Source organism: Rhipicephalus microplus, chromosome 2 (assembly GCF_043290135.1).
Source record: "Rhipicephalus microplus isolate Deutch F79 chromosome 2, USDA_Rmic, whole genome shotgun sequence".
Lineage (NCBI taxonomy): Eukaryota > Metazoa > Arthropoda > Arachnida > Ixodida > Ixodidae > Rhipicephalus > Rhipicephalus microplus.
The window spans coordinates 200,451,997-200,479,932 of NC_134701.1; the positions used below are offsets into that span (position 1 = coordinate 200,451,997).

The 27,936-nt window shown below is 43.8% G+C and overlaps 1 protein-coding gene across 6 annotated transcripts in view; it reads left to right on the top strand.

Moving 5' to 3' along the window:
- The window catches only part of LOC119169603 (uncharacterized), a 103,340-nt gene that overhangs the window by 10,368 nt on the left and 65,036 nt on the right, over nt 1-27,936 (top strand). For 3 of the 6 annotated variants that reach the window (XM_075887250.1, XM_075887252.1, XM_075887251.1), the window contains exons 4-7: nt 3,894-3,999; nt 4,461-4,566; nt 16,848-16,975; nt 24,795-24,899. In XM_075887250.1, coding sequence (XP_075743365.1) covers nt 3,894-3,999; nt 4,461-4,566; nt 16,848-16,975; nt 24,795-24,899 — 445 coding nt within the window. The remainder of the gene's footprint in view (nt 1-3,893; nt 4,000-4,460; nt 4,567-16,847; nt 16,976-24,794; nt 24,900-27,936) is intronic. The other 3 variants (XM_075887253.1, XM_075887254.1, XM_075887255.1) reach the window with 1 other exon arrangement.

Genomic DNA, 27,936 nt, shown 5'->3' on the forward strand with positions numbered 1-27,936 from the left:
GTAGCGAACTAAAGGCTGCATATGATGGAATGGTAGCGCCTGTGGAACCATCATCTTTTACTTAAGAAATCGGTGATACTATATATTCTCATTTCTCAAAGGGTGATCGTGATTGCTGCTTCAGCTGTATGGTAATGCTACTGCTGAGTATATTACTGTGATGCATGCAACTCGAAAGCGCATGTGGCATCCAACGAGCTCAGCTCTACATATCGAGGGAAATAAAGGACGTGGCGAAATAGCGATATGGTAGTGAGAATTGTCATTTTTATTTTTATCCTATCTTGTCTATTTGATGCAAGGCAGCTGCGGCAGTCATTTACAAAGTGCCCATGTGCTAGCATCGAAGTGTCGATCGCCAGAGAAAAACTAAACTTCAGAACATCTCGAACACCGCGATTTTATAATTACTGGCCGTATAGTGTCTGTTTTTAAGCTTTTGGGTTAGCTTGTGTGTTTACGCATTTACGCCTGGGAGTTTAGACCGAACGTCATTGCCTTTGCAAAGGCAATCTGTGTCAAGGCCAGCGAGCGAGCTCGGCGGTGCCGGTGTGTCTTAGCAACGCACGGCGAGCTCCCTCTACCCACGGGCCCGATAGCAGCCCGATGATGCAAGCGGCGCTATCCAGTCTGGCGAGTCTTCGCAATGCGTGGCAACATCTCTCCTTCATGGGTGCAACCCAACGGTTTCTGACTGGAGGAATCTGACATCACAGTCAGCGACGTGGGTGGTGTAAGGAATCACCCGGGGCCTATAAAAACAGCCAAGGGACGCGTCGCCAGCAGCCGATGTATGCCTCACAGGGAAGACATCTCGGCTCTTCAAGTCCCTAAGCTGCCCCAGTGCCGAATATGTAACGCCTCTATTTCTGTGCTGTACACAAACATTGCTTTAACTCACCGTCATCTTGTCCACCCATCAGCTCTGCGCAGAAGCAGCCGCGTGCTGAGAACCATGCTACCAAACAACCTTGGCGGCCCGTGACCTAGGTGTACTACGCAACAGTGTCAGAGGCGGTGCGAGTCGTAACAACATGTAACTAGTCATCTGTACAAAAATTCCACGAGCACTTGCTCTATGACGTGAATAGTGATGCAGCTTGTGATAGAGCATATAGTCTTCTACGGTGGTGAGATTGCGATGTACAGTGGTACTCAGACTAGGTGTTTGTAACAAGCGGAATTCACGAACCATATTTAAGTGTGATTTGATGTGGTCATGTTGCGGCAGCATGTTTCGAGTGTTTGCAGCCTTCACTGTTTACAAAGGACTACCACAATGTCATTTTGGTGCTGGCTTATAGCGAATCACAAACGTACCTTAGCGAGTTTCGGAGTTATCACTGCCCATCTTATGACACTTGCTCGACATATTCAGATAAGAAGTGCTAGCGATTTGTTGAATGTGAGGAATAAACTCGTAAATGTACAGTACAGTTCACTGTTAGGGGAAACACGCAAACGCGTCGCCGGTGGCCTGCGTGGTGTGAACTCGTGGCGAGATTTGTAAATGTCGCGCATGCGCATAAAAGCGGGAAGGCGGTGCTTGTCCGGTTTCGTCTGCTACTCTCAGTCTCGGCGCTTGCCGAGCGCTCTCATTTTTCTGCGGCGCGATTCATGCTGCTGCCATTCTGCCGGTGCCCTGTCTGGCAATTAGCAGGTACAAAAAAGGTGCAGCTTGTTTCTTGCTGTGGTTTTTGACCCCTTCTGATACGATGCGTTCGACGCCCACAGTGGTCAATTTTGATTAAAGGCGATAAACAATGAAAAACCATGCATTTAAATTATAAGCACATTATTAAATGCTTAATAACAATAAATAAAGGTGTTTCACATGGCAGAACAGCAATATGATTATGAAAGAAGGCACAGCTGAAGGCTCTAGAAATTTAAACCAGCTGGGGTTTCTTAATGCGCACCTGAATTTAAGGACATGCGCCTCGAGCATTCCCCCCTCCATCGATAATGCGGTTGCCGGGATTTGATCCAGTGACCTGCAGGTCGGCACTCGAGCACCATGACCCTTACACCACCGTCCCGAGCTAAGTAAACACTTGCGAATGAAATGTTTTCGAAAACTTTCAATATTCCGGCAAATATTAGTTTCTACTTTCTAAATTGTGTGAGTTCACTGAAGCGACATGCACGTCTACGAAAAGTACTACGCTTCACCAACATGTGCCCGCATGAAAAATGTCGCAGGTAGAACTATACACTAGAGTAAACGTGGAAGAGAAAATTTATTTGTTATATTTTTGTGACAAAAGATCAACCAAGTTAGATAGACGGTATCTCAGCATTAGAATAAGGAAAACCTTCGTTTAGTATCGGGTGATGCATTGCCACCTCCAACATAGAGTACGGCCTTTATCCTTGCAGGCAGAGACACTTGCACAGAGCTTCCGTGAAGGATGAATCACGCTTAAGCTGCTCCCATTCTTCGTTTACACTAGCGCAGAGGTGATCCTTCACAGATTTTGCGTGGAGACTTAGGCAGAAGAGATGATTTCATTCTGCCCCACACGTCTTCATTTACGTTCAAGTTAGGGGACGGTGGGAAGGGGGGGGGGGGGCACAGTCATTTTTCGCTGCTGTAGTAGGCGGTCTATCTTTTTTGCCGTGTTAACCGGCGAGCGGTCGTGCTAGAAAATGTAGCCACGCTGCGGTGTCGTGCGACTGGTGATTTGTGGCAGCTGCCGAGTGTGTCCAGAATATTCTTATATTTTTCTGCTGGGCACCTTGTATGCGCACAAGTGGTCCAAGGACGTTTAAGCGGACAGTTGAAATCACTGGCGTACTTTATTAAAAGAAGCTCGTGGGTTGTCGGCTACGCAGGAAACAATATACATATCTCGTTTCTGAGCAGTCACTCATGACCTTGGTCTTCAATGGGCATCCTTAATTCTATTTTCAATCACTAAAGCCAGGATAATCCTGTTAACAGCCTTGCGTGACCTGTTCACTATGGCACCGGCGGCACGCTGACTGTATTCTTTAGTGTATAGCTCAACTATGTGGAGCTTTTCATCCACAGGTACCCTGGCCATACCACATCCAAGAGCTGGCGCCACCAAAAATTTGTTCAGCGAAAAATAACGCCCCCAGCTGTGCAATTCTGTGAAAGCGAAAACGAAGCCCATCACTTGCGCAACCTAGTGTCGCTAAAATGTCACTCGTAAGCATTGCGCAAGCACTTGAACCTACCGCCTGCTTTTTATAACAGACAAGAAACTTATTGCTTATTGCAACGAGCATAGCCAGCTCTTCCTTCCAACCATGAAACATAGCATGGTGTTAGCGCCCGCCGAGCGCTTGGGCGGGAAAGTAGCAGACGACACAGGGCATGAGCCGCCCTTGCAATCGTGGATCGACGGCCGCGCGCTCGCGTGTTCCCCCTAACAGTGGACCGAACTCTACGTGTCTCCCTGCATGTTGCAGTGGGCTACTGATGCTGATGCTATCATCCAGCTCCAAAAATGCTCGTGTGCAAGGCAGTCATGGCATGCTTTGATCAGAAAGCATAGCCTTCGAAATTTGACTGATCTCTCACTGAGGTGTCAATAAATGATGGACATTAGGGCATGATAATGATGGGAGGGGGGTCAAGTTTTGTCGGCTGTGGTGTTGCATGGAAAGAGATCACTAATCGGAAAGCCGACCGCAGTGGACCCGACTGGCACGTTAATTATACATCACTTTATATTACAAGAGGTTTCGTTGAGTTCGGCTTGACTGGGCCACAGATTCAAATTTACAAGCTTTTACAGCATGATGCGCACCTCCTACTATGCATGGAGAGGATTTTGCCTTGCAATGGTCGTAGTTGGGCTGATGGTGATGATGATGAAAGGTGCTCTGTGAGCTACATTTCAAATGATCTGTTGTCATTACAGGAATGCAGAAGGCAACTTGGTAGTGTCAGTCGTTGTCACTGAATCTACGGCGCATGTTGCGGAAATGGTCAGAGGTCAAAAGTCTGCCAAACCAAGGCCCGTGGCTGTGAGTAACACTGCCTCTCGTTTCACTTTCATACTTAGGAAAAGCTATGGTTTTAGTAAAAACTAAAAGGTTGTCGGAGACGTCTCCCTGAACTAGCGTAAAAGCCTTTAGAAATGTCAAGTAAGCCTGTTTTAGGGACTGTTATTAAGTGTTCCAGGAAGGATGAAGGATTTAACTAGTTATTTTGTGCAGAAACTTCTAAAGCAACTGCAACTCTCGGGAGCAGTGTGCTAGAGGCAGGTCAATAGTTAACAGAATGGTTAGGATCTAATGGAGAACAAAATAATATGCTGTTGATTTCACAATATGGTAAACATTTGTCTGCTGAGGGCAGCAAATTTAAGCAAAGGCATCCTCACTTGAAACTGTTGCTTGTGTTGTGCCTTGGATTTGGTGATAGAATAGCTGGAAGTGTGTTGATTCACTTTTTCTTGACATTTCTACATTTCCTTGTCTTTCAGAAAAAGTCTTATCGGCGGCCTCCAGGTTCTTACAATGCCGGGTACAGGCCCAATAGCCTGCTAACAAGACTTACTCAACCGCGACCACCGCCTGCATCGTCTGGAGGTAGGGCATTTTCACAAGCTCTTGCCTCTGTGTGTGATAATGTGTGCATGTGTGTGTGTTCAGCCAGTGGTTGTCCAAGAATAAGCAAATTTTCCTTCCAAAAGAACAAAAAAAAAAAAAAGAAAAAGCTGCATTACTAAGGTAATTTCTTTCAGGTGCTGCTTAGTTCTGTGTGTTACCAACCATCGTAAAAGGGACACTGAAGAGAAACACTTTTTTTCGATTGGTGGTGTATTCTTTGTATACTCTACCAGTCACGTTTCAACACTTTCTTTTTTTCCCAAGGAGGAAACAAGCACTGAGTGGTGTTAAATACAGTGTTTTGTCAAATTTTTTATTGCTGGTTCTCAGGAGTTTATAAGTAAAAATGTAAGAAAAAACCAACCTGCTGAATGAAGGATATTGGTTTTTTCATACAGTTCCCTAAAATTAACTCGAGGGGGCTCTGGCACTGTGATCTTTGTGACGACGGGATTTATGGGTAGTACACGAATTTGTCTGGTCGTCATACTTGCAGGGCTTGAATCGCACTTGTGGCTTCGTTTATTGCTTTGTTTCTGTTTTGTTTTGAAGAAAAGAACAAACCCTTTCGAACTTGGTGACCCGATTTGAAATAGTAAGCCTAAAATAAAAGGCTAGGGTGGTGAAGTGTAAACGCTAAACATGTGCTAATTTTTTTGTGAAAAAGCTCCAAGCCATGCGAAGCTAACCAAAGCCGAAAATATGAAAATTAGACGAATCCATCTACTACCCATCATTCCCATGCTCACTGAAGTGCCATGCGTGGGCGATTCCATAGACACTAGTGCCAGAGTTCCCTCTAGTGTATTTATAGAAAACTCTATGGGTTTTTTGTAAACAAATATGGCCATGCAGTGTTGTGGAAAGCATGTGAGCGAGTGTGAATGAGTATTGGTAAGCTTATCAGAGTTCATTTAACGGGAGCAAGTGAATATAGCGGTGTGTTGTGAAGTATTATGCTGGCTGCATGCACTCCGATCTGGTGGAAGGGAGTTGAATTTAGTGTAAATGCTACCACCAGCAGAAAAACATGTCTGTTGGCAACCTGGCTGTTGTCAATGAGTCCGGCAATTAGAACCAGCACATAAAAGAAGTGACAAATTTCCTAAAATACATTGCACACATGGTTAGTATTCTCTGCAACTGGTTATAGTATATAAAGAGCACTTCATGTACTGTCCCACTGAACGTGTCTTAGTACATGTGTGTAAAAAGCATTCCTGGTGCTTTGCGATGACAGCTTTCATCTTTAGGGATGCATTCAATTTTGCGAAGCTTTGTCTCGGACTCCGAATGTATGAATTTATGCTATGCAGCTGACAGTGTTTCTTTCCTTGTGTGATGGCAGCATGCGTAATCGATGTCGAAATCGCAGTAGTCTGAAGACATTAAGGAGCACTAAAGACAAATAAGTCAATGTTGATTGCTAAATAGCGGTCCAGAAACTTCGTAGTGCTACTTTTGTGCCAAAGAGGTGCTTATCTTCAAATAAAGTTGTTTGGAAGGTCCGCCTTGCATTCTCGCACTTCAAATCACCCCCCCCCCCCCCCACCTGAAAGTGGTATGTCTTGCTTCATTGTTGTCGTTCACAATGCTGACTGGCTTTACTGCACGGTGGCCACCGACACTTGTAGCGGCAGAACGAAAGCGGGAGCCACGGCAGCAACAACGGCCATTAAACAATTTTCTCCTTGCTTTGTTCAACTGATCCTCGCTAGGTCGCACTACTTATTCAGCTTAACGACCCCAAAAGTGAACTTTTGAACCACTTGCGCCATTTCTCATAGTAATGCCAGGCTCTTGTTTTTTCTATAAATAAAACGGAAACGAACAAGAAGCATTTTGTTATGCCTCTTGATGCATAGAACGTTTTTTCATAGCAGCTTGTTTGGTTACTAGAGATTTGTAGTTCGATGCTCTCACGGCATTGGGCTCATTTCGCCAATGTCCCACTCGTGGTGCACGTCATGTGATACAACTACCTACCAGCCAACTCCCTTGAATTGTCCGGGGGGATTCCCGAATTTTTACCTAATATCCAGAGTGTACGAATGCTATCTTGAATCTCTAGAAAAGTGACCGCCACAGCAGAGGCATTTTTTTATCTCACACATACGTCAGCCTTTCTTGCTGCGACAGTTGTGGCACTGTGGAAAAGCACTTGACACTAGTTCTGTAGTTCATTGTAATGATACCGCAGAGTACCGCTAAGTATTCGCCTCGAGATCGAGGAGAGTCGCTGCCTGCTGGAGGCCACAGACTGAAGCATGCCTAATGTGGATTGCTCCCTGCGTTGTCTGCTAGCCATATAAGGCTAGCATATTTGCGTATGTCAAGCTCATCCTCACAGGGCGGTTTGTCTCGCTGTGCTGTAGAAAACGATCTGTAGAAACATTTGGCCTTCCTTGGCTGAATGTGCAAATATGCTAGTCGAGGGCAATAAGACCAGTTCGCGCACATGCCTGGAGTGCTGTGTATTGTTATTGTACCCACTGTTCGCCAGGAGCCCCGCCGCAGTGGTCTAGTGGCTAAGGTACTCGGCCGCTGACCCGCTGGTCAAGGGATCGAATCCCGGCTGCGGTGGCTGCATTTCCGATGGAGGCGGAAATGTTGTAGGCCCGTGTACTCAGATTTGGGTGCATGTTAAAGAACCCCAGGTGGTCAAAATTTCCGGAGCCCTCCACTACGGCGTCTCTCATAATCATATGGTGGTTTTGGGATGTTAAACCCCACAAACCAATCAATCAAATCTGTTCGCCAGGATCATTTTGGCGCAGGTGCCGCTTCACACCTTAAGCACACCTTAAGCGCATTAAGCACATAAAGTGCCCTTAATGTCAGATGAGGAGCATTAGATATTGTGTGAATGCAGTGATCTAGTGACTCGGTTATAAACGAAATTTTCCTTGTTGTTAGACAGTCTAACTGCAGCGTTATTGCTTATCGGTTATGCAATGGGCATTGATTGGGCTCGAGATATCTTTTAATTGTACGATCCTGGTCTTACTACAGAAAAATATTTGTCAAGTAAATTCTGACACTTCTGTATTTAAATTCTCCCTTAAAGATAACAGAAAATGGAATGACGTGGAGGTGATTAGTTTATACAGAGAGACCCATGTGGTTAGACTTCGGCTTGCTTTACGGACTCCAGATGACCAAAATTAATGTAGACGGCGTGTCGTATAATTTCATGCAAAGTTCCATTTTTTTTTTAATTACCTGCGCGCTTTTGCGGCATTGTTATAGGCCAAGTAAAAGAGCGGACATTCTTCGCTTGAAGGTAATAACAGAACCTTTGTTGCATCTGCAATGCAGGTAATCAATCGAAAAAAGCGGTGTGCTGAACTAGTGCCTTTTTATACAGTTACTAGAGAAAGAACAATAGCGCTAAAGCACTGATGGCAACATAGCTTTTTTGAATAAATATATCCTCTGTCCTACATTCATTTCATGGAGAATTGAATAAAGAAAATGCAAATGCGTATTCGCAGTTATTTTAGCCATAGCCCAAGAATATGGGATATTTTTTTGTGGTATCCAAGACCTGCATGCATGGAGCAATGAACGAATTCAGTCGCACTACAACGGTGTATAGTAGAGACACAAGCTCCACCCTTAGAAATAAAAATACAAGAAACATGACATACTATAGGAAAACGCCGACAGCCACCAAGTGTCAGAAATCCTTCTTAATGGTTTTAATGGCCGATCGTGTTTCTCTCGCTAGTAATAGTTAATGATCTGCGAGCTTTGTGCGTCCCATCTGCAATGGACAGCATACATGTTATGAGTAGGCAGCAGTAAACCCTATTTTATTTCCCGAAAATCTGCTCGAATCGCTTACAAGAAAAAGTGGCACTGCGTACATTTCTGTGTGTGCCGCCGGCCGCCTATTCACATTACCGCGGCGACCGTGCTGCCACCCATAGGTCGATCTTGGGGTGAATATTCTAGGCACTATAGCACCATGCATCTTGGTGAAGGCTGAGAAGCGCTTGCCACCATATCAAAAAAAAGTTAGGGAAAAGGTACAACTTTTGTGTCTGTCTGTCTGTCCGTCTTGACCCCCACAATTTGTATGCTATACTCTGGGCCTACGTCTCCTGTTGCGTTGTTAGGGGATGAGGGAGAGTTGGGTTTACGTGTTTGCCCGAGTTCAGTTGGAAAAAGCGAACTGCTACTGATTCTGTAATCACGTGCACTTGCAATGTAAGCGTTTCGCACAGTAGCAAGGCTGTCATAAAGGTGCACATCGCTTTACAGACGCACCGAAACTACGTTTGTGTCGCGGAAGGGCAGGACAAGATCAAAAGCTTTTTTCAAAAATAGGTGCGTAGAAAGTTCGCGCACGCAGAATGCCTATTCATGGGGCTTCTTGTGGAACAGAACTTGCCGCTAAGCGTTATGGATCATGCAGGATCGTTGCTTTGTAAAATGTTCCCAAAGGGCTTGGATGCGAAGCAGTGTGGATGAGAGTCGTACGAAAACAAACTGCCATCGTCGAGGAATTGCCTACAGATGCCGAAAATACTATGGTGGAAGCTTTAAAACGCAGTGCTTTCGCAGTCGCAGTAGATGGAAGCAATGACAGCGTGTTGTAAATGTCTGTCTCCGTAATTTACGATATGAAAAAAAAAAAAAAATCGCAGCATATTCGTGGAGTAAAAGATGAGTGGGCCGTACAGTCTGTTTTCAGTCTGTCAGTCCGTCCGTCAATGATAAGTCCTCAACTATATGAAAACAGCTAACACCATCTAGTCATACTATCTTCAAGGATACATGTACACACAACGCCATCTAGCGAGCATTTTTAAAACCAACTAGAATGGGCTATATACCACTACTATTATAGAGGAGGGAATGACCCACACCCCAAGGAGCTTTGCCCCTAAAAACTTCTCATGCCCTCCCTCCCCCCACGCGCTGTGGTCTCCCAAATTTTCGTGCTGCAAGGTCGGCAAATATGCATGTAGCTTAATTTCTTGGCAAGCGAGGCACTCCTGTTGATAACATTGCTGTTTTAGACGTTGTAATACATTGAGCTTATACTCTGACATAAATTGTTGCTTGCCTTCAGTGTCCCTGTAAAGCACCAATGTATGTGTATGGGAAATGTTATTGAGTCCCTGAAAATGGTAAATTGAGCGCTTAGATTGTGATATGCCCAGTTTCCTTTGTGTAGAATTTGACTGAATTTTCCTGGGTGGTTCGTAATTTTCAAAATAGAATTGCTTGCATCAGTAAAAGTGCTTCCTATGCTTCTTTGCAATACAAGGTATTCTATCACTTTCCCAAGAATTTTGTTGCATTGTGTTCCACGCAAAACATGTTGAATAGAGAGCAGGGGCGGTAAAGTGTTTTCCTTGCCCAAGGCGAGCGGCTCTTGGAATTCTTTAAGCCTAATTACAGTTAAATCTTGGTACAACGAATCTTAAGGGACCGCTAAGAATCATTTTCGTTAGTTTGAAAAGTCGTTGTGAAAGTATTAGAAATTCTCACAAAAATCGTTAACGCAAACACGATAGTATCCTACCTGTGCTGTGTACACATTCGCGACTGTGTTATGCTCTAATAAGCGAGAAAAAACAAACGCAAGATACCAGTGCACATTTATTCGAGCGAGAGGGCAATCTATCTTGATGTGGGCACCTCGTCTGCTGAAAAACTATATTAAGCGTGTACATCACGTTCATTTGCGTGCGTTGTTTCAATGTTGTCTTTGCACTCATCAGCGTTTTCTTATCACGACAAATGATACGGATCATAACGGTCGTCAGCTATGCTCATGTGCCTGCTTTGTCGTCTCACTGTGTGAAGTGTTTAGCGTTATTGAAGCATGCTCGGGTATACATCAGCGAGTTCATCCCACAGGTCACTCGCGTCACATTTTTCACTCTCTTAGCATTCCTTTCGTTCAACCATCAAGCTAAAGGCTCGAAAACAGCCGTGGCACGCAGGTAAAGTTGCCTAATTGAAGCTCAATGGGGCTAATGGAGTGAAAACCTGATGCCGCATGCCTGATGTAAAAAACGGGTACCAGGGAATGAGGATAGCGATAGGGCTATCCCATTTTTGAATACCGCATTTCGAATCTCATTTTTGATAGTGGTAGGTACGAAGCTGGGCATTATTTTTACAGCCATGAGTAACTTTTTAAAATTGCTATTCGTTATTTTCAAGTGTTCAAGAGATTCTGAAATATTCGGTATTCTTAAATTCGTAGTAGTGAAATATTTAAAAAAATAACCAATAGACATTCGGAGGGGGATTTTCGAAGAAGTCTTTTGAAAGGGATTTCGAAGAAGTTTGACTGCACACAGCCTGTGCCTAGTCCGCTAGACTTCACTCATCCTCCTGGCTCTGTGCTATATCATTGCCTTCCACATTCCTTAATTGTTTTTCCCGTAGTTGGGGCATGCCGATCCCGGGTGCTGAAAAGAGAAAGAAGAAAATGTGCTAGATGTTCAGTGGACTAGGGACAAAATGTGTGGATGTGTTCTACCTACGTTTCTTTGCTACCGCAAGTAGTTTTTGTCCAATATTACTGTGCTTCGCTATAAGTGCAGTTTCTCAGTACCTGGATTTCAGTGCTCATTCTAGTATGTTGAATGCATATAATCGGGGTGAGATATAAAGGTCTCCTTTTTTTCTCTTTTTCCTGCTTACAAGTATACGGCAAAAAAGATAGGTATACTTGGTATCAAATCTGTAAGTACTGCACAGCCTGTTCCTATCTGTTGTTGTTATATATGGTATGTGAAAGTGTGATGTTTAGCTTTGCCTATGCGTTGTCGCATTGATAGCATCACCCGCACTACTAGTGCGTGCCTGTTTTGCCAATTTCGGAGTACAGGCTCTGGGCCATGCCCCCCCCCCCCCCCTTTCATTCACACACGCATGCACGCGCACACATGTGCACGCACACATATACACAGGTACACAGGTAATAAGTGTTTTTTTCAACCTAAAGGCCACCATCTCACATTTTCTTGACTGTCCTTTGTTATGGAGTTGTGTACATATTATATGCATACTCCATTCGCTCTTCATGGCTGTGTGCAAGATTATTTTTCTTCATCAAAACTTCTTTTTTGGCGAGTTGGTTCATTGTAGAGTGCTGTTATTCTCATTAACTTGCAAATACAAATCCTTTTTAGTTCAGTGCATCAGTTAGTACAGCTATTGTAAGGAGTTTGTTCATTGTTTGGCCAGTGGCAGTTCTTTTTTTTAGGGAATCTGCTCAATGTCATTGGGGATTAGCCCCTGCTTGCAAACATCACACACCATGTATGATACGTGCGCAGCTGTGTCTTGTCTGTTTTAAGGGGCATGACAGTAGTTTTTCATCATGGTCAGAGAGCATTGCTGATAGGTAGTCCAGGCTTTCGAGAGCACGTGCCATATATGTATATATATATATATATATATATATATATATATATATATATATATATATATATATATATATACATATACATACACACACACACACACACACGAAGGTATGGGATATGGCACAACGGGAGCATTGTCAACAAGGATAAATATATCCTTGTTAAGAAATAAGTATATTTATTCTTGTTGACAACGCTCCCGTTGTGCCATATCCCATACCTCCACAAAGACTAACTGGCCCATTGAATTATTACTCCCACTATATATATATATATATATATATATATATATATATATATATATATATATATATATATATATATATATATATATATATATATATATATATATATATATATAAGGGAGAGAAGTGTATACCTAAGGGCTCGTATTTTCGTGCTTTAACACAATATTAATGAGATATAACAGACAGTAAAGCCATGGAATGTACAGGGGAAGTTATTAGAACCAATGGAATGTAAATAAGAAGAAAGAAAAGTGGATGAAAAAATTGCTCACAGCTGGTCATTTTTTCATCCACTTTTCTTTCTTCTATATATATATATATATATATATATATATATATATATATATATATATGTTACAGTCGAAACCCGCAATAACGAAATCGCCGGGAGAACCGAAAAATTTGGTTGCCGCGAGTATGAGACATAAAAACAGTGATACGGCCAGCAGAACGAAAATTTATTGCCAGAAGTCGGTCAACTTACGCAATTTGCCGACCCTTGCCATGCAACAACGTCAAAGCTCTGCCTTCACACTGGAAAAAGTGGTCTATTGCTATGTCATCGTCATGTGCGCCAAAGGAGCGAAGGGTGTCCTGCGCATCCAAAACAACTCGCGGGTTATTTCGAATGCGCTAGTGCGTCGTTCCTGTTCGCAGTCTCGCTGTCGGTGAAGTTGGGGCTAAGGCTGACTCCGATGAAGCGCCGCGCTCGTAGACCACGCGCCCGCTCGTAGTAATCTGATTGTGCATCCAGTGCGGCCACTCGTAGTAATCTGACCGTGCCGCCGCTTCCGCTTACAGCTTCATTGCTTGCGACGAAGCACGTGGCCACGAGTGCGCTAGCGCGTCGTTCCTGCCGGCAGTCTCGCTGTCAATGGAATGAGGGCTAAAAACGACTCCGATAACGTGCCGCGCTCGTAGTAACCTGATCTCGCATCCGTCTACTTCTCCTAACTAAAGCGTAATTATATCTTAAGTGATCATTGAGCCGTGAACACGTCACGAAGTAGCAATTTTCGAGAGCCATGTCCTCGCGACGCACAAGCAGCAGACGACGATCTGCCGGAGCGAGCATCGGGCCAATGGCGAAGCGAGCTGAGGCAACAAGGTGGCCACAGTCAATCAAGGGCCTCGAAACGACCTTCAAACATTCGCTTTTTGTGCGCTTTTTTTTTTTTACAGGGAGGAGACAGCTGAGGCGGCAAAGTTAAACACTGAGAAATGCTCTCCGATAAGCCCAAAAAGCCGGCTCCCGGCCCCGCCATCGCGAAGCCATAATTTTTTTAAAATCGCCATTTTCTCGCGATTTCCAGAAAAGTTTCGCTACCTAGGTGGGTGAAATGAATTTTCCGAAGCACTTCTGCGTGGTTTTCAGTGTACATATTTTGAAATCTGATAGAAAAAGGGTTCCAGAAACTGAAAACTTGATTATCCAAAAAATCTTTTTTTTCACCATTTTTCGCGATCCCAAAGCAACGTCCTCCCTTTAAGTAAACAAAAATGGTGGTACTCACGCTAGCGCGGCAAAAGCAAATTTTGTTTACAAATTTTGAGTACGCGCATAACACGCATACGAGCATATTTTCGACAGTTAACCTTTGGCGGGAGGGTAAAATAAGGCTTACACCGTTGTAGAAAATTCATCAATGTGGGATCGCTGTCCAAAAACATTTCATTTCCGCGAGATACGTAATACATAGGCTTCTGTGAGCGTTCACCGGGGATCCGGAAATATTTTGTTGCCGCGGGGATTTCGTACTCACGGGGTTTCGTTATTGCGGGTTTCAACTGTGTGTGTATGTATATATATATACATACACACAGAGATCTAACAGACAATAAAGTCAAGGAATATATGGGGGAAGCTTTTAGAACCAATGTAACCTAAGTAAGAAGAAAAGTGGATGAAAAAATAACGTGCCATGAGCAGGAATTTAACCTACGAAACCTTCGAATAACGCGTTCGATTCTTTAGCCACTGAGCTATCACGGCGGCTATCCCCCAGCCACTTTATTCGGTTTATATGTGAACTTAGAACGTTGGGAGTGTCATGGAACCCCCTTTTCTGAGCCTGTGTACGCGTCACGTAGCACGTAAATTATACGAGAGCGGCAGCCTAAACAATAGTCCTTCGTATACAACCTAACGGACCACCTAGTCTGCCAGTACGAGACCCTCGTTAATGAATGAGGAAAAGAAGTGTATACTTAAGGGCTCGTTTTTTCCGTGTTTTGACACTATATTAATGAGACCTAACAGACAATAATGCAGAAGGTAAGGAGTATAGGCGGAAGTTGTATTAGACCGAATTGTGATAGTAAATGTGAGAAAGAAAAGTGAGCTTGCCGTGGGCATGAACGTCTGCGACTTCGAATGGACGCGATGCGCGTCGAGACCACTGAGCTACCATGGCGGATATCCTCCCAGCCACTTTTGGGTATATATGTGAATTTAACGAGTATTATATGGTGTATATATATATGTGAGTATATATATATATATATATATATATATATATATATATATATATATATATATATATATATATATATATATATATATATATATATATATATATATATGTGTGTGTGTGTGTGTGTGTGTGTGTGTGTGTGTGTGTGTGTGTGTGTGTGTGCGTGCGCGTATATATACACACACACACGTACATGCATACCCAAAAAATATCATGCTATTGACTAATTTAAGCATCGTGAGCTGAAAGTAAGCCTTGCGTTCCACGGGAAATAAACCAGGTAATGACAAGCGCGTGATGCAAATACTTTCCCCGGTGCCATCCCTTGTCAGGACGGGAGAAGAGGGCAAGTAGTTACAGCGTGTGACAAACCTCAACTCGTGTACTTAATGGATTCTGAAAATTGTGGTGGCCGATTTGTGAGGCAATAAGCTCTTTTCATGAAGGCATTTGTCTTTTACTTGGAGAACTGTTGCAAGGCCCCGCCCCTTGAGTGTGTTTTCTTGCCAAGATCATGTCTAGCATGTTTAGTTTACAATTGCCTAAAATGCCACCTTGGTGTCTACAATTTTACAGTGGGCTGTGTTATGCTCATCTTTCTTTAGGAGGCATAATTAAATTATTTGTTGCTTATTTGTGCTTGTGTACACCTTCGCCGGGAAAATGACTGGTAACTAAGCTAGTTAATTTGTAAGAATAAAAGTGTGCAACTTACTTGCCAAGTCTTCTAGGCTTTCCAGGAGACTCCTGGATTTCGTCCAGTTCTCATGCTTGTACCGTTGTTAGCAAAATCTCCCAGAAATTGAAATTTCTATGCGTGGACAAAAATACAGCCCTATCCGATTCAGGCTTTTTACAAACCCGTCACATTTTATTGTAAACAAGTTTGAAATGTTCAATTAAGCGTGCAGTAGCATCTTAGTGACAATAAAAATGCAGATATGAATCTGTGAAATTCCCTAACCAAATTCTACTGTGCCCATTGGGTTGAAATTCAGATGTTCCGAACACTTTTGGTCGTCGTGGCGGGTTGTATGAACTTTAGTACCAAAGCTGTCGAACGAAAATCGAAAGCAGCGTGCCCGAATCTCTGGAAGTGACGCGCACTGCCACCGCACGCACTGTCAGAACTGTGGTAATTTAACACAACTGCTATGTTGTGTTACCACGGTTGCTCTTGACGTAAACCACGGTCGCTCTTGACGTAATCATGCATAGCGACGACGTAACTGACAGAACCCCGGAAGTGCACGTGCATCCAATTCTCAACCAGTCAGCAACGTTGCTTTTCACAAATGCTCCGATCAAATATTGCAAAAACAACTTTGTGTTCAAGGCACGTGCACAGCCAGCACACGCGAATTGAAAACAGAGCTGTCGTTTCCCGCAGCCGCCGCACGCGAAACCACGGTCACGTCCTTGCAATCTTCAATAGCGACTATTAGCTGAGGACACGCGGCTTACACAGTGGTAGATTAAAAGCAATAAAGGCGTAAAAAAAAAAAAGCTACAAGTGTTTTAGCGTTTCTGTTTAAGGAATCTAGTAACGTTCTTGTTAATCTGCGTACTTTGGCTATACTTTGGCATTCAGTTTTCAGTTGGCCTCAAGTGAAGCTTCGGCCCATGCTTTTCCAGCAGCTGGCTGCGCCGTCCCGTCCATTCACCTGTGTTGCAGGAAGACATACGAAGTTCTTTTGACAGAAACTGATTTTGCTAGTTGTCTTGATGACGCGAAATTCGGAAGACACAAATATTTGCACAACCCCTTCCAGACTGTCGCTTTCCACTGTAGTTAGAAAACCCTAACCTCGTGTGTTTATTTGATGAGATTTGAATGCAGAATGGCTGTGCCGATAATTTTTATTTGTGTATGCGTCTGGGCATAGTGAATGACCATGGATGGCAAATGCTCTCATATGAGTTTTTGCTCTACGAGAGTCATTGCTCTAGTTTGTTTTTTCTTGATTGTGTAGTGTGCATCTGTTCGTAAGTACTTTGAGTGTCATAGTAGAATATCATTTTAGGTCAATGACAACCCTCACACTGTTGTCAGTGATGCCAAGCCATGGACTGTCTTTTATTTCTCTTTTATATTTCTCTTATTTCTCTTTTATATTTCTCTTATTTTTTTTCTTGATCAGACAGGAGGAGACCAGGGTACGAGCTGTACCACCCACCTCAACAAAGAGGAAGCCTTGGTACAGCAGCGAAGTCTCCGCTAAAGTCTTACGGCTGGTCTGGACAGGCTGATGGAGCCAGCAATGCGAACGTGAGCTCAATTCAGTTTTAACTGATGGGACAGTTATGAATTCTATTTCTAACAAGCATCTCTTTGGTATTGCCTTGGGAAGTCCAAAAGTTCGTTTTGTTCTTTTAACAGCTCTTTACATTCATGAGTGCTTCATTTTTTTATATGCCAAGTATGTTTTTTTTTTATACCACATGAGAACTTTGTGCAGCTGTTTGTAGGGGATTGCTCTCACTAATTTGTCTTTTTTTTTTTCTCATGAATTCCTTAGTTTATAGGAAATTGTAATTAGATCAAAGTCGGTGCATATTTGCAGTCTAATTGCACTTCCTCGCAAAGCTGTAAGTAGTGTTGTACGCTGTCGGTGCTAGATGCAGAAATGGGTTGCTTTGCTCATTTGATGGCAAACGCGTAGAGACGTACTCTACCTCCTACACATCCTTGCCTGCTGTGTGCAAAAGGGAGTATGTGTGCGCTCCATTGCCACCACTTCTGTCATAAAAACTGCCGTATCATATTATACAAGAGAATGAGCTGGTGAGGAAACATTATTTCGAGAGGTCAAGGGATGCTGTTATGGGCCTTTGCGGTCTTCACACTAATGCCACTGGGGTAAATGGACTGCCTCAATCATGTGTTACTCATGTGCGTTCATAGCTACATACCGTATTTACTCGCGTAATGAACCCACCCCCCCTTTTTTTTTCAGGAAAGTTGATGCTAATAAGGGGAGAGGGTTTATTGTGCAGGAGGAAAAAAAAAAGGTCAAGGGAGTTCTAACAGTAAAAATTTCACATGATGGTATTAAAAAACTAGCTGTCCAACTGCTGCTAGCCTTTAATTCAGTGGCAGGACTACGGAGCCTCGCTCTCCACAAAAGGGAACTGTCCCTGTTCTGGGCCATGAAATGGGCGACGTATCGTTTTCGTAACCCGAAACTGTACACGCCCTATCCGCACACCTGCCCCGCATGCGCCAGGACAGCTGCAGCATGCAAGCGGCTACTCTTTCACCCTCCGCTTGCGTGCGGCAGGTGTCCCAGCACATGCGGCGCAGTGGGACACTTGCTGCACGGCTGTACAGATAGCACGTGTACAGGCCAACGTGCATGAATTGACGCTGAAAGTGTCGATCAGTCGCTCAGTTCTCATGCTCCAGCGCATGCTCATCCAACCTTAACATTAAAACTGGCCATGTTGCTAGCGTACTGGCTGATCGTCATCAAAAATGCGGCGCTAGATGGCGGCTCACAAATGTTGTCTGTGCAAAGTTGTGCCGTTGGTGCAGTGAGTGCGATTGCACTTTGTTTTTTGCTTTGTGTTTGCACTGCTGTGCTTGCATGGCGCTATGAGCTGAACATCTCTTCTGCAATCCACAGATGACACTATGCAGTAAAAAATCGCAATTTTTAAATTTCAATCGATGTAGTCCGTGCTCACAACTTTTTAGCATGGTGGTTAATCTGTTGTGACTTTTATTGCATTGATATTTTGATATAATGACGTGATTTAACATTGTTTTGATTGGCAATGGCACTGGCTGTCACACAGATAAAATGCACAGATACATGTACTTTTTTGTTTTGCAAGGAACAAGGTCATACTTGCCAAGTCTCCCGGATTACCCCGGAGACTCCGGGATTTTGAACGTTCCTCCCAGTTGTACGGGTCATAAGAAAATCTCCCGGAAATCCAGTTTTGCCCCACCCATTCACTTTGCCTGGCCACTTGAGCAAAGTTGTCTGGCCACTTAGTAAAAAGGGTTTTTTCTTTTTTCGCGATGGTGGCAAGGTTCAACTCGGTTCAATGTACATTTTTGAGAGGCAAAAATAGTGCCAGGACATGTGGCCTGCCGAGTAGGAGCAGAAAAAATCGCACATGGCTGTGCAGTTTTTGAAGGTCACGCACATTGACTAAAAAAAAAAAAAAAACTCCGTTGTAATAGAGGGAGGGCAGTGACCTTGTGGTACAGTTGATGCTTTTGCTGGCTGTTGAATGTGCCAGCATTTCCACGTGAGAGAGAGAAAAAAAGAGAGCAAAAAGGGAGTGCCTCCAGCAAGAGCGCTTGCCTGACGTGGCGAGCGCTCCTGAAATGCGCAGTGTGTTTAGTGGCTGTTCTATTGCAGCCAGCGGTGGGTGTGCTGCTGTTAACCTTCGGGGTTGGGGGGCAGTACATAGTCAACCCTTTACATTGACATAATGGGGAGTGGCGCGGCAACTTGGGTGGACGAAGAGGGGCGAGGGGCTGATGCTGCAACGGACCTTCACTCTCCCCCACCTGTACCCATAAGGAAAACTGAGCATGCATGCTCAGACCTCACCAGGCTAACGTAATTGCTTGGGCGAGTTGATATGACATGATTCATGTAAACTGCTCCAATAACGAGGGACAAGAAAAGAAGGCCGCTGTCTGTCTCCTTCTTTTCTTGTCCCTCGTTATTGGCGCTGTTTTTTATGTGAACCTTACCAGGCACTTTCTGTACCTTTCCTTTATGCAACCCCTTTCCCCTCTCCCTCAGGGAGCTAAGCTGAGCTCTGCTTTGGCAAGGGTTCCTCGAATCTAATGGCAGGGCTTTTTTAAGCCGCCCGCCATGATTAACCAGCCGCTTCTCCCATTCGCAAGTCCAAACTTCTTAAAAAAATTTTTTCTCTTTTTATATTCGGACAGTTTTCTTCTCACTGTCTCTTTTATCCCCAACCCGTTTATTGAGGGCTCCTCCCTGATATCCTTACCTTCTTCCTCCAACATTCTTGGCTTTATTCAGTTTTTTTTACTCAATCGCAAGGGTTGCCAAAAACAGTGCCTGACACTGCCTGTTTTCTCTGGCTATGAGCGGAGAAGGTCGAGCTAGGGTGAGCGGAGATGGTCGAGTTAGGGAAAGGCGAGTGGTCGGCAGGACTGTACCATGGTCCCTGTACTATGGCGACCACAAATTTCTGCTGACAGTGTTCATACAATTGCTATCGCAATACCCCCCCCCCCCCCCAGTTGATTGCGTTTCTCCAAACTTGCTTGGTTTATAACGCGAGTGGGTTCATTAAGCGAGTAAATATGTTAGGTTTTATGTTGACGTGTTCAGTGGAGATCAGTACTCAGTGTAATGTTTCAAAGAGGATTCAGTTGATGCAAGCTCAGGTGTCAAATGCTCACTGCTTTACGTTTTGTAATGTCGCAGTTCTGTGAACCATTGTGTATTGACTGGACTGCTCCAGAATTTTTTCTTTTTATTGGATGCATCAGCAATGAAGAGCTGATAAGCGAGATTATACAGAACATTTCACTGTCAGTGACATTAGGTATAGAAAGGACAGTGCAAAAGATTGTCTGCCTAAAACGGCGGAAGCTTGTTCAAAGTAATATACTAAAGAAAGAAAAAAATGTCTTCTTTTGCCTGAAAAGGCAAAACAGATTATTTTTTCACTGTGCCAAATGGTGTGAAATTTAGCATAGGTATGCAATTCCTTCTGGTGAGTTTAGTACTGCCTATCAAGATTTGTAAGGTTTTAATATTTTGAACAGTTTGAATGCCTTTTTGGTCAATTGGAATACTGAACTATTGAAATAAAATATTCTAGGCTTTGAATATTCTCAAATTCCTAGTATGAGGGTTTCACCATAATAAAGCTAATGCAGGTTAAAAAAGAGAATGAGAGCCATAATGTGCATAGCTTCTGAACCCTTGTCATACTTCTTAGTTTTCCTTGTAGCTGCTTCAAATCACAGAAAGAGCAACTTGATTTGCATACCCATGGGAATGGCTGCTGGTGGACTTGTGGAATCTGTTTACAGCATGTGGGAGAGAGGATAGGAACCAGACACACTCAAAATGACTCTCAACAACAAAGGAATAAGAGTACGCGAGCTGTGAAATATGATAGCCGGAGAAGGAAAGCCATGAAAATCGGAATACAAAAAGCAGCAGACAGCGCAGCCAGTGAAGGGAGCGGACTGATGCGTGTGGATGCGAGATTGATCGTGGCCATCTTTTGGGCTTGATGGGTAGTACGAGGCATATGTGCGTTATGGGCATATGTGGTTGAAAGTTGAATACGCTCGAGTTGCTACTTGCGGAGCAGTTGTGCACATTTTTGTGGAGACTCTGCTGGGGCATACAATCGGTGGGGTAAGTTGCCGATGTACATGTAAGCTTTTGTTTTTCGGCGATCTTTTATGAGGTCTTTTTTTGTTTGTTTGATGTTGTAAGATTTTTTCCAAAGGAGTCAAGGGAAAACCCTTATTATCCACAGTAACGAGTGACTGCTGCTCGGCAACTTAACGTGATCGCCACGTTCACTTGCTTCCTTTTCTAATAAAGCATTAAATGGAAACTGAATGAATTGGAATATTTGCTAAGGTATGTAGAGCATACTTACTGCATCATTAGATTGTGCTACAGGCATTTACAGTAGAACATCGTTGATACGATTGGGAAAAGAACACAAAATAAATGTACAATCTGGGAAACTATATGATTGGAAAAATACTTTCCAAATAGGGTTATTTTTGTTTTCGCGATTGTCAGTGTAACAGCCTGGAAAACGTATAAAGCAGGAGCATATCAGCGAGGTTCTACTGTACATGTAATGGCCCAATACGGAGAAAAGTGATTGATTGTGGAGAAAAGACTACAGTTGAACCCACTTATAACATAACTTGAGTGCCTCAAAAATTTTGATTATAACCGATAATTACTATAGACAGGTTGCACACACCCAAATAAAAAATGCAAAATAAGTGGCGGCAGGTTGTGCCAACTAAATCAGTAATGAGGATGGCGAAGGTGCCGGTTTTTCAGAAGTGCTTGAAAATTCGCACTCTTTCGTGGGAGTGCCACAAGCCCTACAGAGCAAAGTATGACAGCGCCTGAACCTTTGGACGCTGAAACTCTACCCAGTGTCAACTTTCTGCTCATATTGCATGTCCAAAAGTGCATTAACAGAAACCAATGCTGCTCCCGTGCAGTAGTGAATTCAAAAATAAGCTTTGCTGCAATGCCAACACACCTTGCAGTGAAGCATATTGCGAGTGTAGTGGGACGTAGGGATATTGAAATTGTGGATGTGGTTTCAGCAGCTTGAATTTCTTGCTTTAGGCTTTATTTTCACGGATTTGTTACATTATCTTTTGGCACGGATACCCAGTTGCCAGAACTTCTTATAACCGAGAATGCGGCATGTGGGCATTGATGTAAGCGGGTCATTTCACCGTAGAAAGCATGCAGTAGATGACTGTGCAGCAGCTTCTCATTCTTTTAACTGATATTTTTGTTTAAACCATTATCGTTATAAGTGGGCTCGACTATTTTCTCCAAATGTTAAGAAGCATATCTTAACCCTCTATGGACAAAAGAAAAAATAAAAATCTTTGAGGGAGTCGCATCTCAAAGCAAGTTTGATGCCGGGACTACACAGATAGAATTTGCCAAAGAACACATTGAGTGGAGGTATCAACCTTGTGCTCAAGACGAGGATAATGTTCACCGTCGGAACAGTTTAACAGTATTCCCGAACAGACAGTATTTCACAACGTAGAAATACTGTGCTTTTATGCTGCATGCGCTTATAGTTGGCTAGACTTGCTGCGACCCTTCCTTCAGCCAAATATGTTAAATATGCCTGAATAGGGGGTGTGCTGGAACTGACGTTTCAATAAGCAGACTTGTCTTCAAAATGTTCAAAATGTCAGCTCCTAAACACACCCTGTTAACAAATTTTCCATCTCTTTATGCTTCCAACTTTCCCGAATCCTCCCTTTTTGGATTTTTTTTTAGCCTACGTACAGATTTCAGCTCATAAGCATTGCTAGTCATTTGATAAGCTTACTAATTCATCTATGAAGAGCTGAGCTGATTTTCAAAAAGTTCTGACAGCAGCTTTGCATGTAGTGTACGCATTAATTGATGCCCTTCTCCAATGAAAGCAATTCTTTGGACAAGGGTATCAAAAAGCTCTCCGAGATAGCTGCAGGCACTAGCGCCTGTGCTGTTGCAAGTGCTGGAACCTCCGCCAGTTTTCGCGCTAGTGACTGGTCTAGAGGATTCATCCAAGCTATGTAGATGTGTAGCTTGTGGGTCTGTACTTCACCTAGTTTTCAAGTGGCAGGTCATTTTGTTGGTATGTGTCACTTTTGCGATACTTCACCGGATAGCGCTGCACTCCTTGGTATTCATGATTGTGACAAAGTACTTACCGTAAAAGCTCGCATATAGCTCAGACCTGCATATAGTTCGGGGTGTTATTTGGGGATGGCAAACGCGAGAAAAAAAAGTTTTCACCCGAATATAGCCCGAGTAAAACGGAAAAATGCATGGACACACGTCATTCATCATTGTCGTCGAACACGAGCTCCCTTGGCGCAATTGTTTTCCCACAGCACATCATCCTCAGTGCCATTAAGCACATTCGATATGCAACACTTTTTAAACGCACGGCAAACGAGCACCTCGGGAATCCAGGCTCAAGCCTCGACTATCCGCGAGCACAGCATCGCTGGCGAGGCCCATTTCAGCCAACCGGCAGGGGCCACTTCTGGTTCTGCGGACATCATACACTCTGCGTACAAGCGCTTGACATAGTCTTTAAATGGCTTATTAAGGCACATATCAAGCGGCTGCAGCTGTGATGTCATCTCAGACGAGCTCGATGTGGGACTCGTGCAGTGCAATTGCTTTACCGAGTCTGTCGGTTGACAGTGAAACTCATCGAGCACAAGCATCGAAGGGAGCCCCAGCAGTGCTCCGGGTTGTCGACACCACACAAACTTTATCCAGTCAAGCACTAGTGATTTGTCCATCCACCCCATGTCTTGGCAGCGGACGACGACATTTGTTGGGAATGTAGGGTGGTAGCTTGCGACCATCTGCAGTGCAGGACAACGTTAGTCACCCGTGTTTTCTCTTTCCTAGTCGATTGCACGATAACTTGCCTGGAGCCTTTCTGATGCACCGTCAGCGTTGAGGGCATATCCAGGTAGACAGGCGTTTGATCCTCGTTGCCAATTTGGCCCAGCTGAAAAGGGACAGCCTTTCGCAATGCAATTACATACTTTTGAAACGTCACAAGGTCCTCTTCGTAGCTCTTTGGTAGCTTCTCTGAGATCGGCTTATGCCGATTTTGCTGGCTGCTGCAAGCAAAGGGGCGTCCTTCTGCGTCTGTCAATTGCGAATACTCCACTCGTTGACTCCGAACTGTTGCTCCGCATCTCAGTTGCCAATGGTTTCGGCAGGAGCGATAACTTTCCTTTTAAAAGCAGCCGAGTACTGCCTGCGCGGTACTGACATGGCGTAAAATCACAGGAGCAAAATCATGGCCGTCGTTGTGTGCAGAGTTGAAGCTAAGCCCACTGACCACTGTTGCACGCGTGGGTCTGTAAGACCAAGACGTGCTATGGCTGCTAACACTACCTGGCACATAGCGCAAAAGCACTCAAAAACCTGATGATGATACACTGCGCTATGTCGAAACCAAAACTGAATTTTGGCCGAAAGTTCTGGGGACCTGCATATAGTATAGGGCTGAAATTTCGTACCTTAAAGTTTAAAAAAATAACGGGCTATACGCGGGCTTTTATGGTGAACTCTGGCTAAGAATTGTGTTGCCTTTCGATGCCGGCATGTTTGGTACATGCTTGATCTGTAGTATCTTGCGCAAGTAATACATTATCTTCTGTGCTGGCCAGCCTATGCCGGTCGCTGTACCAGTGTTGAGTTTCTCGACCGCGATTGGCTCCTTTGCACTTAAAATTTGCAAAGGAGCCATTTTACTGTGGGGGGGATGTTCCATTCGGACCATGCTTGATCAAATTCAAAGGTGCATCGTGTGACATTATCGGCGCTTTGCAGGGCATGCTCGACTACGCTCATCACTGGCCCTGTGCGCCTCGTCGGTTGATTTTTGTGCCACTCTACGTATTGCGTTCACCGATCCCTCCAATGTACTTTATGCCCGTACGTTGAAGCACTTCATTCGTTACCTTCTTTTGGTATTCGTCCTGATTTTTGTACATGTTATTTTGTTTTGCACAATGTGTGCGACCTTCTTTTGGTATTCGTCCTGCTTTTTGTATATGTTATTTTGTTTTGCACAATGTGTGCGCTCGTCTTAGTGCTAGTTCAGTCTTAGTGGACATTCAAAACGATTAGCAATACTGATGTGTTCACGTGCATTGTTATTTACGAAAATTTTGTTGTTGCGTGGTGGCTGAAGCATGTAATATAGCTAAAAACTCGTGTCTGCCACTGAGTAAACTAGAGCAGTCATGGAGTCGGTATCAAGGGAGTCATTGCTATTAAAAACTTCATCGGAATTCTGGAACAATTTTGTTGAAACTTTTGGAAAGACTTACCTTGAATATAGACTGAACGAAACAGCAACAGCGTTCACAAAAAAAAAAAAAAATTATTTGACATGAAGATAAAACAAAGCAGTTGGTTAGTGATGCATTTAACTAGAAAAACATAAAGCCGCTAGTCCTATTGTGTGCGTTTTTTGTCGTTTTTTTTTTTCGCACTGCTTCGAGTTAATTGCATCATAAAGATGCCGCGCTTGCCGATGCTGCGCTCATTCTAAGTTGTCATTGCTGTCTTCAAAGAGTGCACGATCTTTGGTGCCATCAGGCACATTGGATATGCCTCACTTCCTGAAAGAGCGCACAAAGTTCCTGCAATGGTGTCCCGCGCTGTAGCCCCTCCAGAGATGCAATTTTTTTTTTGTCCACTCCAAAGTCTTGCCCATCTGGAACGTTACACGACGACTCTGCATCTAGGACAACTTTCCTTTTATAAGTGGCACTATAATGATACCGCTTGTTTGGTGCCTTGATCTACACCACGCACAGACCATTCAGAGCGCGACTCGAAATTACAGACTGCTCGCCTCGAAGATCAATATCGCGGCTTTACATGTGTGCTTAGCCAGGTGTTGGCTCAGCTACTAGTAAGTTGTGCTAGTTGTGCACCACTTATCCCTGCCACCATGGCAGTGGCAGGCGATAGATTGCGGTGTGCCTTTCTTGAAGGTTACGAAGCAAGCACTAATTTCACATATTCAAACATACTTCCTAGAACTACAACAGAAATACACATCTCCTGAGTTCTTTACGGATGCTTCAAAGTCCAACACTTCTGTCTCGTATGCAGCCGTCGGCCCATCCTTTTCGGAAGCCGGCGTGCTGCTCTCTGATACAAGAATTTTCACCGGTGAAGCTTGTGCGATACTTGCGGCGAATCTACAGAAGACAATAATATGTACACATATACAATATGATATACAGACGTAGCATGTTTTCACACACAAACCCTCTGCGAAGGTCTTGCCATCACATGATTCGGTCCAGCTTTAATCGGCAAAATCAGCGCCTCACTGCCGTTGCTGAGTGTCTACTCCGAGAAATCAAAATGAGCCCAGAGACTAGTGCTCGAACCTGTACAAAGGATAAGGGAAGGGACAACGAAACGCTGTCGTTATTCCCTATATCCACGGTGTCACCCACAACCTCAAAAAAGTTGCCAGCAGGTGCGACGTAGACCTACTTTTTTTTTTTTTCCCCAGTGAAGCTAGCTAGGATATGAAAGGCCGTGAATCCTGTTTCCAGGGGAGAGAGAGGCTGCAAAATTAAGCATCGGAACAAGTATGTTCCATGCTTTGATGGGGTGGTGTACTCTCTACCCCTGTCCTGCAGTAAGTGGTACATCAGCCAAACAGGCAGATGTTTAAATGAGCGGCTGAAAGAGCACACTCACAACGTCTTTTCTACAGTATCTGGCCACCTCGGCATTCATTGCAGAGACTGCGGTTGTGTCCCAGACTTTCAGCATTGTACCTCCATTAGGCATCATCGGGATCAGATTATATGCGAAACTTATGAGACTGCAGAAATAGAAAGGCTGGACAGTGTATGTGTTAGCAGGCCTTCGATTGCTCTATCACAAAAACAAATTGATTTTCTTCAGAACGTTTGCACACTTGATGTTCATGGCGCGTTATCGCAATGATTACTTGGTTGATAGGTGAATTCTGTTTTCTTTGGTTTGTTATTCCTCTTATATTTGCCAGATACTGCTCAAGTATAAATTGCGCTGTTCTGGCAAATAAATCTTCTTGTAAATCAATGCCACTGTCTGTCTCCTTCTTTTCTTTTCCCTCGTTATTGGCGCTGTTTTTATGTGAATCAAAATCACGCCCCACAGAAGTAATACTTACAAGGTTAAGAACAGGACATACACAAACAACACATTCATTTGTGTCTGGTGGTGATCCACTTTTGTGTGATAGTTATGTAGAAGCACTCACCTTACTTCACATTCTAATCTAGTGGAAAGAATTGCACGCTCAGAAAGCAACACTTTCCATTACCCTACCGACAACAGATACCACTTCATCCTGCAATGTTCGTCAGTTGGGAACCAATTTTCACACATAAATCGTTGTTAGCTTTTTTCAGATAAGTTTGTACTTTTCATATCATATACCCGGGCATTCCGTAGCACGACCTTTCCAGAGAGGTTTCCGCTGCGGTGGCTACACTCAACAAAGCACTTGCCTCACGGCCCTTGGATGTAAGGGTGTGAACTATCTAGGCACTTGTGCTAATGGCATACATGTCCACCATGGTTTTTATTATCACAAACTTTCGTCATCCATTAACACCACGCACTTTTCATGGCACGGTCATGGTTTTATTACTTCTATGTTTTTACCGGCTTTAGAGCAAAGTTTTAAGGCCCTTAAACAGCCGCTAATCACAATCATTGTCCACATCTCTTCTCCCGTGAACTGGTGCTCTTTGGCCATCACATGGCCCTTGAGCCACAAAGCACCAAACATCGTCAATTGTAAAAGTTTATGGATCACATGAGTGCATGCCAAACTGCCTCTTTGCCACTTAGCAGTTTGTATCAACAGTAGACCGTTGCGTTTGGCCGGAAACGGGTCTTATAATTCATTGGTGTATTAATTTTCTATTACCGTGCGTAAGTTCGCTCT